Source organism: Protobothrops mucrosquamatus, unplaced genomic scaffold (genome assembly GCF_001527695.2).
Source record: "Protobothrops mucrosquamatus isolate PMUCROS unplaced genomic scaffold, P.Mucros_1.0 scaffold180, whole genome shotgun sequence".
Taxonomy (NCBI): domain Eukaryota; kingdom Metazoa; phylum Chordata; class Lepidosauria; order Squamata; family Viperidae; genus Protobothrops; species Protobothrops mucrosquamatus.
In genome coordinates, this window is record NW_015386539.1 from 661,575 (window position 1) to 679,778 (window position 18,204).

The following is an 18,204-nucleotide window of genomic DNA, read 5'->3' on the forward strand; positions in this document are numbered from 1 at the left end:
CCCCTTCTGTTTTCTGCTGTCAGCTCCTGCTGGTGTAAGACTGGGCTGAGTGTGTGTGTGGGGGTCTGCTGGCTTTTGCTGTTCCTAGCTGGAGAAAAGAGGGAAAGGGAAAACCAATTATGCCAGGAACAATGTCTTTGTTGATCCCAGTCCTGCAGAGAGATACAAGCAGCTGCTTTGTTCCAGAACGGGCTTGGAAGGCTGGTGAATGTCTCCTCTGTGCCACCAAAAGTGGGAGGAGAATCCGCTGTGTGGCAGTACAGTAGCTGAGCTGCTTGAACATTTTCTGTGGAGGAGATGGGGGAAGGTCCCATGAGCTGCCCAAGGGAAAGAGCTAGCCCTAAGTGGGAGACAATTTGTCCGAAGGCTGGAAAAAGCTTTCTGGAGCGTTGGGACGGATCCCCTTGAGGAGACGCTGCTCCATGTCGGAGAAGCATCCCCAGGTTTTCTCGGCAAGCTTCGCTTTGACACACGCCAAGGAGAAGGACTGCAAGAAAGTGCTTAAGAGAAGAAAGAGGTAAGCTGCAACCCCAGGATTATTTCTGCAGAATTAGGGCAGGGGCTGAGGCGATGAAAAACTGGACAGGAAAGAAACCTGGACAGCGGGCGATATTTAATAACAATTAGGTAGTATCCAGCAGGAGGGAAAGGTATGTTTACACACACTGACATGTGCGCCAGTTGATAAGCAAATATATTGGCACCTCCTTTTTGGACCTACTACTTCTTCCATTTACATTCGACTTATCTGAAGGGCTTTAACCCTTTTCAACCCTTGGAAAACTGCATCCTGTTCTGGTTGCCTTTATCCCCCCAAAAAAGATGCTGAGATCCTAGAAAGAGTACAGAGAAAAGCAACCAAGATGATAGGGGACATGCAGGATCAACTGTACGATGAACGGTTGAGGGAGCCAGTAAGTCTAGTCTAATGAAAAAAAAAGGACTAGGGTTAGCAGTCTTTAGCTACTTGACGGGCTGTCACAGAGAAGAGGTGAGGAGGGAAACCTATTCTACAAAGCTCCTGAGGGCAGGAGAAGAAGTAATGGGTGGAAACTTGGATCCAACCTGGAACTAAGGAGAAATTTCCTGACAGCGAGAACAATTAATCAGTGGAATGGCTTGCCTTCAGAAGCTGTGGGTGCTCCATCGCTGGAGGTGTTCAAGAACAGACTGTAGAACTATTGACGGGGATGGGTATAAAGTCTCCTGCCTTGAGCAGGGGGTTGACTAGAGGATCTCCAAAGTCCCTTCCAGCCCTGTTATTCTATGTTCTATGTTTTAGGGGCATGGTGAATTCTTGCTCCAACCAATCTCTGCGCATGAATGCATATTCATTTGCATCCTCTCTCTCATATCCCCCTGTACTAAATTCTCAGCTACGTTCTGTGTAAAAGGAGCAGGCAAAACAGTCAACAGCTCATAAATCCAATCAAAACTCAATAAACCTGTCAGGGATAGTTTAAACTTAAATTCCCAAATATTAAAAAAGCAGCAGAGTTATTCTGAGTTTACTTCCTTAGTAGTTTTTTTTTTTTTTACTGAACATTGTTTAAATAAGTCACATTAAAATTCAAGCTATTTCTTTCGGAGTTATTGCCTGTTGCCCTGCCTTTTTGGGTGGGAAGTGCTGAGAGAAATAGTTATGTGGTAAACACTTTCATGCTAAAGAGTGACATCTGAAAACCCACCCTGAGACATCCTGGCTTTATAGGGGTTATTGCGTCCCTTTCTACCGGTGGAGTGTATTAATGATTAACTGTAGGCTGAATGGAGAAGGAAAGCAGAGGATGGGCAACACAAAAGAGAGAAAACTGGTGGAGCTCATATCTGATAAGGCAGGTAAAAATCCAATCTTTAAAAATTATGCTCCAGACTTCTCGTTTTAGGGGGGGGGGAATAGAAAAACATAGGATATTAAGGTCTGTAGATAATTTCTCAGCCCTTTTTTGAGCCCCTGCAGTATACATATCTTCAATGGAAGGCAGGCTGGTTGTGATTGTTTTTTCTGCAGTCCTAACTATCCCTTGAAGACTGTGTCTGTCTTGTTTGGTTGCTGTGCCAAACCAGACAGTTATTGAGCTATACATGACAGACTCAAGAATTCCTCTGTAGAACTACAGTATATCAGCAGATCCTTGGGCAATCAAAGCAGAGAGAAGCTTGAAGAAATCAGCCATCCATAGACACATACTGATATTAACAACATCTATAGACTATGCAAAAGAGACAATCGGCCAGGCCAAAAGTGAACAAAAAGATCCAAGCATCTCTCCACCAGCAATCAGCACCCAGATCAGCCTAGATTAACGCCAAGGTCAACATCAGACCAGCAATCAAGTAAAGAACATCCCAGTTAAGAAACTGCCAATGAAGCCAACAGCAAACAGCCCAACCAAAGAATCTCTAAGACCACTCACACCAACACTGACAGGGAAAGACACTAGAATATAAACTGACTTCTTACTAGCACTGAAGACATTACCTAGTTTGAGTCACAAAGCATCTGCAAGAAAACAAGCCAGCTCAGAGAGCACTAAGCAAGGACCCCACAATCTCCCTCCTCCTCCTTGCACTGAACATGTTACCTAGTTTGGGTCACGAAAACAAAGGTTATGGCTTTTGCAAAAAGGCCAAAACGGTACTCATGGTATTTAAATAGCCACAAAATAGAGCAGGTAACCACCTTTAAGTACCTAGGGGTGGTCATCCATGCCACTGGCTCACAAAAAGCCCATGGAGAATACGTGGCTACCTCTGGCCAACGATCAGCGAATGCCATTCTTAATTTTTTTCTGCACAAAGGGAGGACGCTCTATTCCAGCTGCAGTTAAGCTCTTTCTGGCCAAGTCGCTAGCACAGCTTCTCCACGGGACTTTGCTCGGACCTTTAGCTTTGTGTTTTACACCGTTGGAAAGAGTTCAATCCAAACAGATCAGAACAATTCTCCAGATGCTGTGCTGTGTCCCAAATGCACTTCTGCGCCTGGAGACAGGGTTGATAAAAGTCGAAGCAAGAATCTGTATAGCTTCGTTAAACATCTGGCTAAGGCTTAATGGCTTTCCACAAGGCCTTCCTCCATTAATTCTTCTTCCCCTCTTCATGGATCAAGGCAGTCGAGTCCAACCTTGCCAAACTAGGCTTCTCGTCAGCCTCAACCCTGAAATTGGACTACGACCAAGCAAAACAAACCTTGTATCAAAGGGGAGAGGACATCGAGAGGCAAGAGGACTTAGGTGTGGCTCTGCTGTTTTTGGCTCCGGACTCTATTAGATACGTGGTTACACGTCCCAGGTATCTTAGTCAGTTGGAGTCAATAAACCACCGGAAAGCATTCTCGCTTGCACGGTGCCATGCGTTTCCATCAGCCGTCTTCTACGGCAAGTATAAAAAGACACCATTGGCTGAAAGACCCTGCTCCTGTGGCTCAGGAGAGGTGGAGACCATTGGACACAGACTCCTTTGATGTTCCTTCTATAGAGCTATTCGGAAAAAAAACCATATCCTTCCCATAATCGATAGGTATCCTGGTCATTTGGAAAGTATTTATCTCCAGTGGCTTCTTAAGGACGAGCAGGCAGTGATCACGGCGCAGGTGGCTAGACTCTGCCCAGCAACATTGGGGATTCGCCAGAAACATAAGTAAACATTTTAGATCTTTTTAACCATCCTTTATCATTAATTTTATTACGTGTTTTTATCCAGCATTAGATTACCTATACTCAGGGTATTTTTATTGTCAGGTCAGTATGATTCTGTTTTTCTGAAGGTCGCTAGTTTTTGTTACACCGTCTGTAAAACTAGGCAGACCTGGGTCACCTATTGATTGCATCATCAGTTGCAATATATTGCTATGTCTTCTTGTGTTGGTTCTGTTTAGTTTTGTTTTATTTGAATGTTTAATGTATTTGTTGGCCTTTGGCTGTACTAATAATTGAGGTTACCTAGTTTGGGTCACGAAACGTCTGCAAGAAAACAAGCCAGCTCAGAAAACACTAAGGAAGGGCCCCACAATCTTCTTCCTCCTCCTCCTTGCACTGATGATGTTACCTAGTTTGGGCCACGAAATGTCTGCAAGAAAACAAGCCAGCTCGGAGAGCACCAAGGACCCCTCAAACCAAAGCTTGGTTGCCTATGGAGAGGAGAGGCAGGGGATGAAGCAGGCTTGGTGAGGGAAAGCCCACAAGCATGTAGACTGGGGTTTACCTTGTGGACATCCTTTCTGCATCCTCGTGGCTTGCTGCCCAAGCCCCTGGGGGAAAGAGCGTGAGCTTTTTCAGCGTTCCCGGGGGGGGGGCTCTTTCTCCAGGCCAGAAAGAGACTAGAAGCATCACTGTCCCCATTGAGGTCCTTCTCCTCGTCGCCAGTTTGTATCAGGTTCTTAGCGAGTTCTATGGGGTCCCCTGCGGAAGGAGGTCAGTCCGAGACAGAAGCAGTGGTGTTGAATGTCAAGAAGGAATAAAGGAGTCTTGTTCCCCGATCAGGATCTATTCACAGTTTCCATTCATTATTCATTGGTGAGCAGAATCTCAGCTGTATCAAACAGGCACTAGCAACACAGAGCCCACTCACCCCCCTCCCCCAGGAGTCCTGACCAATGTGGACGAGGGCCAGCTAAGCAGGATGATCTGCGCTACAGAAAAATTCAGATTCTCTCTCTCTCTCTCTGGAATGCTCCGTAACAAATCTACAAAGCCAAATCTCATATTTTTCCAGTAATGCAGAATTTGAAGTTATTTCAGCAGGCAGATTAGGCCGATCAAGAAACGAAACAGGTAGCATTAGAAGAGTGTTCCAAAAGACCCGAGAGGTGCAATAAACGACATGGCAGATTTCGCTAAACCGATGTACGGGATTTCAGCTTCTATACACACCATACTCAGTTCTGGAAAACCGCTTTCCAGAAAACAACTTAGAAACGCTGACTCAATCGGCCCTTTAGTTATGTAATGAACGCAAATTTCTGATCTCCGCTGCGGTCATTAAGTCAAGGAGCACCTGTAGTATTTTGCTCCTTGTGCAAGGACAGGATTAAGAGATATTAGAAACAATTAGGGTTTGTCCTTTATTAGAAGGAAATCTGGCAGTGACTGGGGATATACAGTAAGCAATCCTGCCTGGAAGGGAACAGCCAATTTAATGCCAGTATGATGCCAGCTAACTTAAAGACAGATGGCAAGTGCTTCAGTTTAGCCATGGGAAAAGGCTCGGCCTTTTTCATTTAATGACTACCAAATATCTTTACCTAATTTTTTTTTTTTAGTTTTTATTTCTGGCTTGTTTTTATTTGTTTATTTTTGAAGGGAGATTGTTTTAGGCACTTTATGTGGCACTTGTTATATGTTTTCAGGCTCAAAATAAACATGGGACTAGATCTCCGGTTTCTGAGTCCTGCCCTCCGTTGTAGATTGTGAAGAGTTGTGGAACCCCCAGGCGCTTTCCGTCTATGTCACTCTTTTGAGATTATATTATTCTTTGTACATGGACCAGGATCTCTGAACAGGAAGCTCTGCATGCAGCACCTTCTTCCTTTCGCCTTCACAAACCATGTTCTCCACCGGGGCCCTCCGTTTGTGGAATGGGTCCGTTCTGGACTCCTGCAGGCCGGCCATTCTCTCCCCCCCCCCCCAACCTTGTGCTCCTGCAGGCCCCGGGAACACAACCACAGAGGACAATCCTGCTGCATTGCAGTTGTTCTCCTCTACTCCGGCCCTCCCGATCTTGCAAAGAGCAGGCATTCCCTCCAGTCCAGCCACGGAGCTCCTGTGGACTCCTGCCGGCTAGAGTCAGGTGCTGTCGCCTTTCACACTCTCTTCTTTGCTGACTGCGAAACAAACAGACGGCGGGGTGCAGGCTGGCCAAGTGTGCGTCTGCAGGTATCTCTGCTTAGCTAGACTCCCCCCCCTTCCCTCCCACAAAGGCTCTGATGTGGTTGGTGGGCTGCATGACCAGCAAGGAGAAAATGTCAAAACTACCTCTCAGCTAGAAAATGCATCCAAACGGCCTGGGGGTCTGTACGTGCGCTGCTGCCGTCTCTCTCTAGATTAAATTATGAATCAGAAAATCCACCTCGTTCCCGCAGTGGGTGGATAACGGAACCCTGGTGCCTTGGCACCTTCAAATTGCCATTGGTGCCCCATAGCAAATGCTTCTGGTTTTTACAGTTGCATCGATGACAGTCCCAGCAATGATCCAATGCAAGAGATTCCACGTGGCTAGACTTTCTCCAAGCCCTTCATCATTTTACATAGTTCTGATGAGCCAACATTTCCCACGCTTGCTTGCTTACTGAAAGCCTGTGTCATCCTTTCCATACCTCTCGCTTCTCTGATTATCATACGAGGTGTAAGGAAGGCCTCCGCACGATCGGTTTGGGCTCTGGAATTCCTGAAGGGCAGCTGTCAGCCAGTTGCTAAGCCAGTATGAACCCAGATGCATCAAGGCTTGTATTTTGCATTAGGCAGCCTTCCCCGTTATGTAGGAATTTCCCGAGCGAATTAACCAACCGTTCTCTCCATTTCTTCTTTCAGACGATCATAATGTTGCCTCAAAGGACGAACTGGAAGTCCATGTGTAAAGGCCTCGTTCTGGGAACCTTGCTGACTAGCTTCATGCTGGTTCTGTATTCGTATGCTGTTCCACCCTTACAAGTCAGCATGACAGAGTGAGTGAATCTGGCATAGACGGTACGAGGCGATGGAGGTGCAGGAAGCATGCCTTTTCCATCTGGAACCAGTCCGGGAGGGATCTTCCATAGAAAGCCTTTGGAACCATTTATATTTGTGAAACAACAGGCAGGGGTAGACACCTGGGGTACTAAAAGTGTACATTCTGTCTCCATCTCTCTCTGTCCTTGGTTTGAAAAGTCCTTGCAAGCAATCCAAAGTGGAATGCTGGGCCTTTGCAGAGAAAAGATAGGGTTTAATCTTACTGCCCTCAGTTTTGCTTGTAAAGAGCTGCACTGTATTGTTGTAAGGCAAACCGAAATTGCAAGGCTCCTGTGACCAATAGCTGCTTTCAACGTTAGTGATGAGAGCGGGAGGCCAATGGCAGGTCTAGAACCTTTGCCAAGTAGACATAAGAAAGGCAGAGATGATTTCTCCTAAAATAAATAAATCCTTATTCATTTTTCCTCTTTTTTTTTCTTTCTTCCCACCAGGATTCCCATCCCTTATTCCTGCTCTTCCTACCGCACTCAGGCCCGGCTATCAGCTTCAGGGAATAGTAGCCAGGGCTCAGCCGGAGAAAAATGTCTCCCCAAACTAAATGTCATGTTCATGAAGACCCACAAGACAGCCAGCAGCACCATCCTCAATATTCTCTTCCGCTTTGGGGAGAAGCACCACCTCAAGTTCGCCTTCCCCAACGGACGTAGCGATTTCTACTACCCGTCCTTCTTTGACCGCAGCCAGGTGAAGGACTACCAGCCCGGCGTCTGCTTCAACATCATTTGTAACCACATGCGCTTTCAGTACGAGGAAGTGCGCAAGTTGCTGCCGGCCGACGCCGTCTTTGTGACAGTGCTGCGGGATCCCGCCTACCTCTTTGAGTCTTCTTTCCGTTACTTTTGGGGCGTCATCCCTTTGACCTGGAAGGTATTGGGAGATGATAAGCTGGCTGAATTCCTGAGGGATCCTTGGCATTACTATGATCCGAATGGGTTCAATGCGCACTACCTCCAGAATCTCCTATTCTTTGACTTAGGCTATGACAGCAACATGGACCCCAACAGCCCGCTAGTCGAACAGTACATTCGTGAGATTGATGCGCGTTTCAATCTGGTGATGCTTTTGGAGTTCTTTGACGAATCCTTGGTGCTTCTGAAGGACTTGCTGTGCTGGGAGCTGGAAGACATTCTCTACTTCAAGCTCAACGCTCGCAAAGGGTCCCCCGTCTCAAGGCTGACCAAGGAACTCTACCAAAAGGCCACCGTCTGGAACCTCCTGGACGCCAAGCTCTACCAGTACTTCAACACCACGTTCTGGCACAAAGTGGAGGCCTACGGGACGGCCAGGATGGCTAAGGACGTGGCCAGGCTCAACGAGGAGAACGAGAAGATGAAGAGTGTCTGCATAGATGGAGGCCACCCCGTGGATGCCAACTCTATTGAGGAATACGCCATGCAGCCCTGGCAGCCAGTGGGTGAGAAATCCATCCTGGGCTACAACTTGAAAAAGAGGATCAACAAGAAGCATCGGAAGCTTTGCCGCAAGATGCTGACCCCCGAGATCCAATACCTGTCAGACCTCGGGGTCAACCTGTGGATCACCAAGCTGTGGGGCTGGGTGCGGATGTTTTTGAAGTGGTAAGAGGGCGACTCTCCTTGTGACGACCGAGCACACCGTTCCTCCACAAGAGTCACTCTGATGCTTTTCTTTCCCTTTCTTCCCTTTCCACTCGTTTCTCCCACTGGTTGGCCAGGCACACACTGAACCGGGTCTATGGCAATTCGCCGTGGCCGATTCACCACGGCCAACCCACCACGGTCAACTTGCCCCAGGACAACTCGCTGCGGGAGAAGACTTCCACGAATATCAAAGAAGCAGTGGAACAGCATCGTTAAAGGAAGGGTGCAAAAGGAGGGATAGAATGAAATGTGACTGGCAAAAAATGTAAATACTTTTGATGTATTTTAAATAATTAAACAGAATGGTTAAGTTGTTAAACTGCAGCGAGTTGGCTGTGGGAAGTTGTCCCATTCCCCCGCTGAACTCGCATGGTGGCCACCGGCTAACGTGAGAACCTGTCTTGAGCATAAACTGTTCCTGAAGGTGAGATTAAAAACAAAAATAGGTGGGAAGGAATGGGCGACCAAGGCTTGTAACCAAGGGAGGGAGAAAAAGTGCTGTACCGTGACTCATTTTGGGCTGGACTTTGGCAAGAAGAAAGTAAAATGGAAGCATTCCATTCTCAGAAGTCACTGCTGCTTTAACGACTGAAAACACTACAGTGAAAACCAGGTCAAGAAGCTTCCACCAGCGGCAGTATTTTGCCACTCGGAATCTCCTTCCCTTCTCACATTCCAACTCTCGTGGGCCGCAATCGTAAGAGAAACTGCCAGCCTGCCGTTTATTACAGCATAAGGTGGTTAGGGAAGCAAGTACGTGACGATATTGGCTTGCACCATACATCGTTTTCCTTGTGAGCAGGACTGGATGCCCGTTCCCTAGAGGCAAATCGAACGGGTAATTTGCCCTGAACTATAATAAAAAGAGAGAACGTGCATTGATGGAGCAGTACAATTTTTCACGTACTTTGAGCAGATCTGCTCCCCAAAGCTTTAAAGCAAGCAACTGTCAGTCCTTCTTCCCTCGGACCCTCTGAAGTACTGTAATGTTCTGCTGAAGTTTTGGAACGGGACTTTCCACCGAATCCCAGTTCTCAGGACGCTTTGCGGAGCGAGAGCAGCCGAGCACTTAATCAATATCGCTGTTACAATTTTATAGTGCAGGTGCGCCCAAGGTGAAGCTTTATTCCGATGTGTTACACGAGCCGTGAATGTGCATTTCTGTAACATGTGCATAGATAAATTCTTCCGTTGAACCACAGTTGTATTTTGTTCACTTGCCTGACTATGTTACATCCTGAGCGTGAAACAGCACTGAGCGTTTTTGTTGCTTGCGTGAATGGGAGATGATCGTACTCTTCCGTGGGTTCCCCAAATCCCTCTCTGATTAAGATTGCACAAAAACAGAGTGTAAAAGGCAAAGAAAAGATGGGATTTGCACAAATTCACAGCATTCTACACAGTCCATTCCGGTCAATGAATGCCAAAGTCGACGTAGGCTACTTTCTGATCATTCCAGGCCAACTGAGGCAGGAGAGCATGGCCAGGAGATCTGCTACTCAATAAGAAGGAGAGGGCTGGCCAGGCAATCTTGTTTTTCGCAAACCTGTTTTTAAATCACATTTGGTGCTTACAGATAATTGATTTGGATTTCTGAATTACAGATTCCACTGTGGCTGGATGCATCTGCACCAGCTACTCTCAGAAACCGCTGGCGTGCATGGTTTCACCAGCTAACGTAGCTCTTCCTTCGCTCCTAAAAGCACATTTTTATTTTCACTAAGGAGTTAATTCTCGTTTCGTTAATTCCCACTTCCCAGAGGGCCTCAAGGCTCTCCCAGACTCTGTCCCCAGAGTCTACTGGGAAGGAAGCATCATGTTCTGGGCCCAACTTCCCCGCCATTCCCGCCATTTAGTTATTTCATTTACAAGTAACTCAAGGCGGCGAACATACATAAACACCCTCTCCTCCTGTTTTCTCCACAACAACAACCCTGTGTGGTGGGCTGGCCTAAGAGTGATTGGCTGGAAGTCACCCAGCTGCTTTCAGGCCTAAGGCAGGACTAGAACTCCCAGTCTCCCAGTCTCCTGGGGATTTGCCCAAAGTCCTCTAGGCTACTTTGATGCCGAAGGTGGAATAGAACCCTCAGTTGATCTGGTTTCTAAGCCAGCACCTTAACCACTACACTAGTGACTTACCAGGTAAGTGACCTGCCAACCCTGTCAGAACCTGGAGAACTTCCCAGCATCCTCTGGAAATCATTTGCAAAGTGACCAGCACATCGGCAGCTTTTCAAACATCTCTACCTTGTAACATACAGATGCACCCCGGTATGTCAGGAGTGGAGTCCCTGATCACAGGTAAGGTCCACAACAATCAAAGCCACCTCCTCCCGTGCCTTGGGGGTTGAGCTTGCTGGAGGACCTGAATCATAGCTGGGCAGATTCCAGACAAGGCCACAGCACCACCCTCACTCGGCCAGGCTTCAGTAGTAAATGCCACCACCACGTTAATTACAGATTAACGCTAAGTCCCTTGAGGCCAAAATCTCCGCTTGTCCAGCCGTGTGGGCCTCAGGTTGGTAGTTAAGATTGCCACAAAACTGGAGGTATCTGCAGAGATTGGACAGTCATTTATCTAAAATGGTATGAGATCTGCTTGAGCAGGGGGCTGGACTAGAAGACCTCCAAGGTCCCTTCCAGCTCTATTCTGAATCACTTCCTCAACCTAGTCTACCTTGTAGAGCTAGCTAGCTGGCTGGCTCAGTGTGATGTGCTATCCAAACCAATCTGGCTTGCTTGGCAAGCCATGATTAAAACTAACCCAGCTGTTACAGACCTTCTGTTAATAGGAGATCTACACAGCCCACTGCTTCGGCTGAAGATACCTCAGGCTGTGCATTCTTCAAGAATGATCCCAAAGAAGTCTTTTGTTAAAGTGGACTCAACCCTTAAAGCATCAGTTTGACTCAACCCATAAAACCTTTTTGTGAAGCCTGAATACCCCCTGGCTGCTTCCATAAAGAGCAGGAAAATGCTAAGGTCACTTGAGGTCAGGAGACTTCCATCTGAATTCTTCCTGAAGCCCTAGTAGAAATAATAACCAAGCAATGTCCAAGCAATGGTTAATTGAACTCTGGCTTGTCAAATCAAAATTGACTTGAGGTTCACCTAATCACACTAAGCCAGAGGTCTCCAAACGTGGCAACTTTAAGACTTGTGGACTTCAGCTCCCAGAATCCCTCACCTTGCTTTACCTTTCTAAACGTGCCAAGCCATTTCTATTACAGCAAAATCATTCTAGTTGTCCAAACCCAAATTTCAGTTTTGAGTACCCATGGTCCTTTTTTCTGATCAGCTTCTTGCTGGCCCCCACCGGACAAAAGAAACAGACTCTGCCTTCCGTTTGCTATAGTCCTTGCTATAGAAAATGAGAAGACCAGCACCTGTGTCTCTGGGTGGGGCTTCTGTGGGAAGGAAATAAAGAGATCCTCAAGGGACAAAGCGTGGATTCATTCTTCTGGGTTGCAAGAGAAGGGCCACCAAGATGGGACCGGAGAGGACCATTTCCACACTCTGGGCCTGCTTGATGCTGCTGGAAGCCACTGCAGCTCAAAGGGGTAACCATGTTTGTCTCTAGGTCAAAGCTGAGTTAGAAGGAAAGTGAGGAGAGGGCTTCTTTCTGAATTGGAGAAAGGTGTGGTCAAATGGAAGTAAATGTCTGCTCCCTGGTTCTTCTGATGGAGTTTAAGGAGGAACCAAATCTGGAATTGTCCATGATGAACCATAACATTTGCTGTGTGTATTATGTGATTCCCTAACTGGCATGGTTAGTCTGTGGTTTAATATGCCTTGAAAAGCTAAAAGAAAATCCTAATTAATTGAATAAACTGGTTTAGTTAATGATAAGCATGAGTTGCAAGTGAGCAGAGATACTAGCTGACTTTACAATTTACACTAAGCCATAGTTTTGAAATGCTACCAGTTTGTAGTTCAACCATGGTTTGTTGAATTAACTCGAGTGCCTAGCTTCATGACGCATGTGAGATAGTTTCCCTTGAGTCAAGTTTGAAATCTGATGACTACATGAACAACAAAAGTCCCCCCCCCCCCGAAAAAAAAGTCTGACCTATAGCTCTGGATTTAGTCTCCCATCCAGGTTGTAACCAGACCTTCTCCTGCTTATCTTCCAAGCTTAGACAAGATTGGCTAGTACTACATAACCTACCAATTGACTTTGTGGACCATATACACCCAATCCAGATGCATCACCATCTCATGAATTAAGCAGAACTGAAACAATGTTGGTTTAGTTTGTTAATTGCAGCTTTCAAGCTGCATGGACCTACCTGGGTGGTTCTCTCAATAACAACCACCATAACACAACATTTGTTGCCTTCTGCCAGAATCTTCCTGTGTGGATTATATTCTAGGATCTCCTGATGTTCTCCATCCAAGCTTGTGGTCCATGAGCTCTTTCTCTGATCCTTCTCTTTCCCACAGTCCCTGCAAACACCGTCATCTATGAATGCAACAGGACCAGTATCCACCTGGCTGTCAAGATGGACCTGTGGGGGACCGGCCTCGGGCTGGACCCGAAGTTTTTATACCTGGGCAGTTGCCTTTCTTCACATGTGAACGATGCCTTGGGCTTCTTCCATTTTCAGTATCCATTCCAGGAGTGTCGCTTCGCACGACTGGTAAGGGAGGGGGGCGTCGTTAAGATTTCCCCTTGAATTCTGGAGTGGGAATTTCGGGGGAAATTGGTCCCGAAAAAGGACTGTAGGTGACCTGGGGCATCTTGATCCCCACTGGTGCCCAAGCCTGGCACAAATATCCTTGACATCTTGTTATGTTTCCTCCTATGTCCTCATGAGGTGGATTTATGTTAAAGTGGAGAAATATGCAGGGACCTAGAAAGGACTCTTAGAACAGAACAACAGAGTTGGAAGGGACCTTGGAGGTCTTCTAGTCCAACCCTCTGCTCAAGTAGGAGACCCTATATCATTTCAGATTCTGGGAATTGAAGTCCCCCTCCCCCCCATCTTAAAGTTGCTGAGGTTGAGAAACACGGGTTCAGTAAATATCCTGACATTCACATAAAGTTCTGATTTTTGCAGACATCCGGCACCATGGTTGAGTACACAACCCACCTGGTGTACAGGCCAATATCCAGCCACAACAGCCCTTTCACAGAGAGGATTAACTGTACAACCTATGAGTAAGTGCTGAGTTTGCAGAATTGTACTCCAGGGATTATTGATGGATGCCGGGCAGCAGAGCTGATCGGGAAGATATTATTTCTAATGTTCTTTTTCAAATACGGCTTAGCCCAATTGCTGCCGCTGTTACAATCGCATCTTTTCCCCTTTGCGAATCCTTAATATTCAATATGAAGAATACTTGCCAAGGCTTTTCACGATCTGTTAGAACAGAGCTCTCCAACCTTGGAAATTTTAAGACTTTGTGGCTGAGGAATTCTAGGAGTTGAAGTCCCCACGTTTTACAGTTGCCAAAGTTGGGCTGCCTATTTGCTGAGCTGGTCACCCTTGAAGGGCTGATGCTGTCCAGGCACTCTGTGATCAGTTCATGCTCTGCTGGGAAAAAAAAAATTTCCCCTGCCTTCTAGGACACAACGCCTTGCTGTCCGAGTCACGGGGTCTGGCCTGCTTTCTGCTTCCAGTGGACTAATGTTCCGAGGGACATTTATGAACGGTAAGCAGAAAGGTATTTAATAATCCACCGAACTGATGCAGCTTCCCATAACACCAGAAGTGGCTCAGGGCAGCCTACCACCAATAAAATTACCTTACAACAATGATGGTTAAAAACAATAATTAAAACACAATCCTTGCTAACAGAATGACAGAAGAGTTGGAAGGGACCTTGGAGGTCTTCTAGCCCAACCCCTGCTCAAGCAGGAGACCCTAGAGTAGACCAACGGTCGTAAGTGTGAAAAACAGCCCTTAGTCCCTTTTTTCCATTTTGAACGGTCACTAAATAAACTGTTTATTTAGGGCTACCTGTGTATGGTGGATTTTTCTAAATTTGGTAAGCCCCCACCAAAGCCTACCAAATCTGCAAGTTGATCAGCTCTATAAATGGATTAAAAACAAATCAATAAAAGCCTGTTTTAATCCTCTTGCAGAGGACTTCAGTGCCCCTTTGGATCTGTCGGTCTTCCTCTTGGGGACACAAATCCACATTGAATTTGCAGTCCAGCAATTCTTCCATCAGCCTCTGCGGGTTTTTGCGGACGAGTGCATGGCTGCCGATGCGGCAGAGCGGGGCAGATCCTCCAGAAATTACACCATTATTGCAAACCACGGGTGAGCACTTTCTGGCAAGCCATCCCCCATCCGGCACAGAGACAAAAGATTGATTTGTTAAGCCAAGGTCACCCCTGGCTCTTCCTACCTCAGATGCTGCCTGTAAAAGACGGCTTTCCGGGAAGGTGCTTGATTGCTGATGGGTTGTTTTTTTTTCCCCTTGCTGTTTGGGACAGGTGCCTGCTGGACAGCAAGGTTGCGAATTCGAGGTTCCTCCCTCGACCCGCTCCAGATGTGCTCCGCCTTTCTCTGCAGGCTTTTGAATTTGTGGGGATGAACACAGAGGTAAGGAACTGAAGATATGGCTGGCTTCAGGCTTTCTCTTCTGGAAACGGCTTGAGATTTTTGCTTGACCCAACATGTTTTTCTGAGCAGCGATGAGGACTAGGAACTTGAGCTAGGGAAAACTGAGGGTTTTTTGCTCCTCATGAGGCTCCTCCCGAAGGACACCACATCCATTGTGTAACAGGAAGAGATATCCTTCGCGGGGATCTCTTTTCTGAGCCTAGTTCCATCGAAAGGCCACGGAAATGGGATTATATTTTATTATTTTATTTTTATTTGTTTAATTTTCATTTTTTTATTTTTTTGTTTTTATTTTATTTTTTTATCCCTTCTTATTTTGTCTTTATTTTTTATTTTTTTATTTATCTCATTTTTATTTTATCTTTATTTCTTCTTTTTATTTTAGCTTTATTTTCGTCTTTATTTTTGTTTTATCTTTTCTTATTTTTATTTTATTTATTTATTTATTTATTTTATTGGGATGACCCCTTCTTTGCCACCCTGACAAGTTCTAAACACAGCCCCCCCCCTGAAATGTCCACATAGAACAGGGTTTCTCAACCTCGGCGGGTGGACTTCAACTCCCAGAATCCTCCATGCTAGCTTCCAACAAGCCAAGTCAATGAGGAAAGCTGGATCCACTTAACAACCCCGTGATTCGCTGAATGACTGTAGCAAAAGCGATAGCAAAATCTAGCGTGGCTCAATAACCACCACACTTAGAATTGAACATTCCGGTCTCTATTGTCATAAGTCAAGGGCTACCAACAGTGGGATTGATCCGGATAGGTAGAGTCCCAAGCCAACTTTATTCTATCGGCTGCTATAGGAAATCATTGTTGATATGCTGTGGATAAGACACAGGTCGGTATACAAGGCTGGATAGGGCTGGCTAAACAACCAGAGAAGAGACGAGGGCAGCTCTGGATGAAAATCCAAAAACGAACATTGCCTTCTCCCAATCCTTTCATTTTTCAGATTTACCTGCATTGCCAAGTTCTTGTCTGGGAACCCACAGTGCTGACCGATCCCAGAAGGAAGGCCTGCTCATTTAACAGAGACACCAACAGGTAAGAGTTCTCTTTCCAGGAATGGCACAAAGAAAGAATTCTACGTTCCGGGGTTTTTTTTTCCCCTCCCTCGAAACATCTGCCACAAGACATAGGTGTGAAAAGGCAACATTGACCTAGGTTTGCTGTTTAATGAGGATGCCTTTCATGCCTTCAGAGGGGAGGGGAGCACCCCTCTGTCCAACTGGTGCTAAGGGGAGGGGGTGCAGCGAGTGAAAGACTTTCAGGGGGGTGACTTGAATTATTCTGCCAATTTTCACGCCAACAAAATCTGGGTTTGGGGATCCGAAATGGCCTCCTCTCTTGCAGGTGGGAAGCTCTGGATGGGACAGCCAGCGCAGTCTGCAGGTGCTGTGACTCAGTGTGTGAATCTGCTGGCTCTCGTCAAAAGAGAAAAGTAAAAGGTACTTTTCCCTTCCCTTCCCTTCTCTCTTGTCTCTTTCCTTCCTTCCTTCCTTCCTTCCTCTCGTCTCCCTCTTACCTTCTCTCATCTCCTTCCTTCTTTCCTTCTCTCTTGTCTCCCTTCTTCCTTTCCCTTCCCCTCCCTTCCTTCCTTCCTTGCTTCCTTCCTTCCTTCCTTCCTCTCATTTCCTTCTTACCTTCTCTCTTGTCTCCTTCCTTCCTTCTTCCCTTCCTTCCTTCGTGGGGATTGTTCCCTTTTTCAACCCCTAAGGAAAGTTCTGCCTTGTTCAACTTCAGGTCCGGCTTCAGAAGTCAATCCGTTGCAGTCAAAATGGTTGCTGGTCGGTCAGTTGACGGTTCAGCCATCTGCACCCAATGGGGACAACTCTGAGTTGGGTTCCAATCATGCCCTCATTGAGAGCCATCAAAACAAGGTAAGTAAGGAGCTATTAGTGTAGCAGTCAGTTCTTTCTGCTAATGAAGGAGTTATTTCTGCATTTTAACTGTCTCTATTCTGTTCTTGGGGTGTCTGTAAGGTGTCATAAAGTCAGATAGCTGGCCAAAACAGTAAAATCAACTATTTGCCTAGGTTATGTATGTCAAGCACGCTCTTGACATTTTTGCCATACAGATAGTCCCCAACTTACAACAACCTTGTTTAACGACCATTTGAATTTATAACGGCACTGAAAAAAGTGACCTGGGACTGTTTTTCACACCTATAATCATTGCAGCATCCTCACAGTCACCTGGTCAAACTTCGGAAAGCATGGAAACTGGCATGGACTTAGACAGTTGCAGTGTCCCAGGATCATGTGATCCCCTTTTGCAGCCTTCCAACAAGCAAAGTCAACGGGGGAAGCCAGAATCACTTAACAACTGGGTTACTAATTTAACTGCAGTGTTTCATTTTAACAACCATGGTGAGAATGGAGATCGAGTAAATGAGCCGATTTTGCTCTCTCCTTCCCAAGGAGAGTTTGGAGAGCTGAAGTTCTAATTTAAGAATGTCCCGTCTTAAATGTTCCAGAATCAGCTAAGGACAAAAAGTTTTACCTTTTTGAGATCAGTCAAGCTTGTGTAGATGCCGCCACTTTGTGGAGCACGTAGGTATTACAGCTAAGTCAACAGTTCTCCTTTTGAATGTTGAAAATGTCCTAAGTATCTCCTGGTTAGTTGGGTTCAACTTAGGTTGTGTGAATCTAGCCATTGTAGTCTGGAAGCTATGAGTTACAGCGGATTAACATGGACAAAGCTAGCCAACTGAGGCTTATTCCACAACTCTGATTAAATAAAGCATTATTTATTCAGTTATTTCTTGGAATAATTTGTTCAATTGTTCATTAGTCAATTAAATCATATTTCTCTTTCCCTTTCTTCTGCTAGGAGGGAAGCAAACTCTGATGCCACCCATTGTGGGCACCCTTCTTCCTGGAATCACTGAGATAGCCATGTCCTCCTTGGCCTTCTGCTTTTGCAACACTTTTCAGAAAATACTGGACCTACACAGCAGGGATGTTGTTGTTGACTCAGGAGCACAAGAGCTGACCAAGACTGGCTGTATCTGTGCTGCTGGGAGCAGACTAAATTAAAAGCAACTGAAATGCCCTTGTTTGTGTTGATCGGGCCCTTGAGGAATAAGACCGGACAAGGCAATACAAAAGGGCAGGGAGAGAGTTCGGATTCAACCTTGGCCGTCTAAATGAGATGGGCTTTGGACCCCCTCTTGGGCATTGGGCCCGCACAGTTCATTCCATGTCTGAGCCAGGGTCTCTCAAGTGGAGGTATAACACGCCAGGTGAGACTGGAGTTTTGAATCCGTTTTCACACTTGA

The 18,204-nt window shown here is 46.2% G+C and overlaps 1 protein-coding gene across 1 annotated transcript; it reads left to right on the forward strand.

Moving 5' to 3' along the window:
- Nucleotides 1–875: 875 nt before the first annotated feature.
- Nucleotides 876–8,306, forward strand: GAL3ST1 (galactose-3-O-sulfotransferase 1). The gene is made up of 3 exons (XM_015813673.2): nucleotides 876–914; nucleotides 6,528–6,661; nucleotides 7,157–8,306. The coding sequence occupies exons 1-3, from the start codon at nucleotides 876–878 to the stop codon at nucleotides 8,304–8,306; spliced, it is 1,323 nt and encodes a 440-aa protein (XP_015669159.2).
- Nucleotides 8,307–18,204: the final 9,898 nt, after the last annotated feature.

What these genes read in the sequence shown, in the direction of transcription:
- GAL3ST1 (XM_015813673.2), top strand. Translation starts at nt 876, where the DNA reads ATGCAGGATCAACTGTACGATGAACGGTTGAGGGAGCCA. An exon ending in ATGAACGGTTGAGGGAGCCA is followed by an intron (nt 915 to 6,527) that starts GTAAGTCTAGTC and finishes TTCTTCTTTCAG; the next exon opens with ACGATCATAATGTTGCCTCA. An exon ending in TTACAAGTCAGCATGACAGA is followed by an intron (nt 6,662 to 7,156) that starts GTGAGTGAATCT and finishes TCTTCCCACCAG; the next exon opens with GATTCCCATCCCTTATTCCT.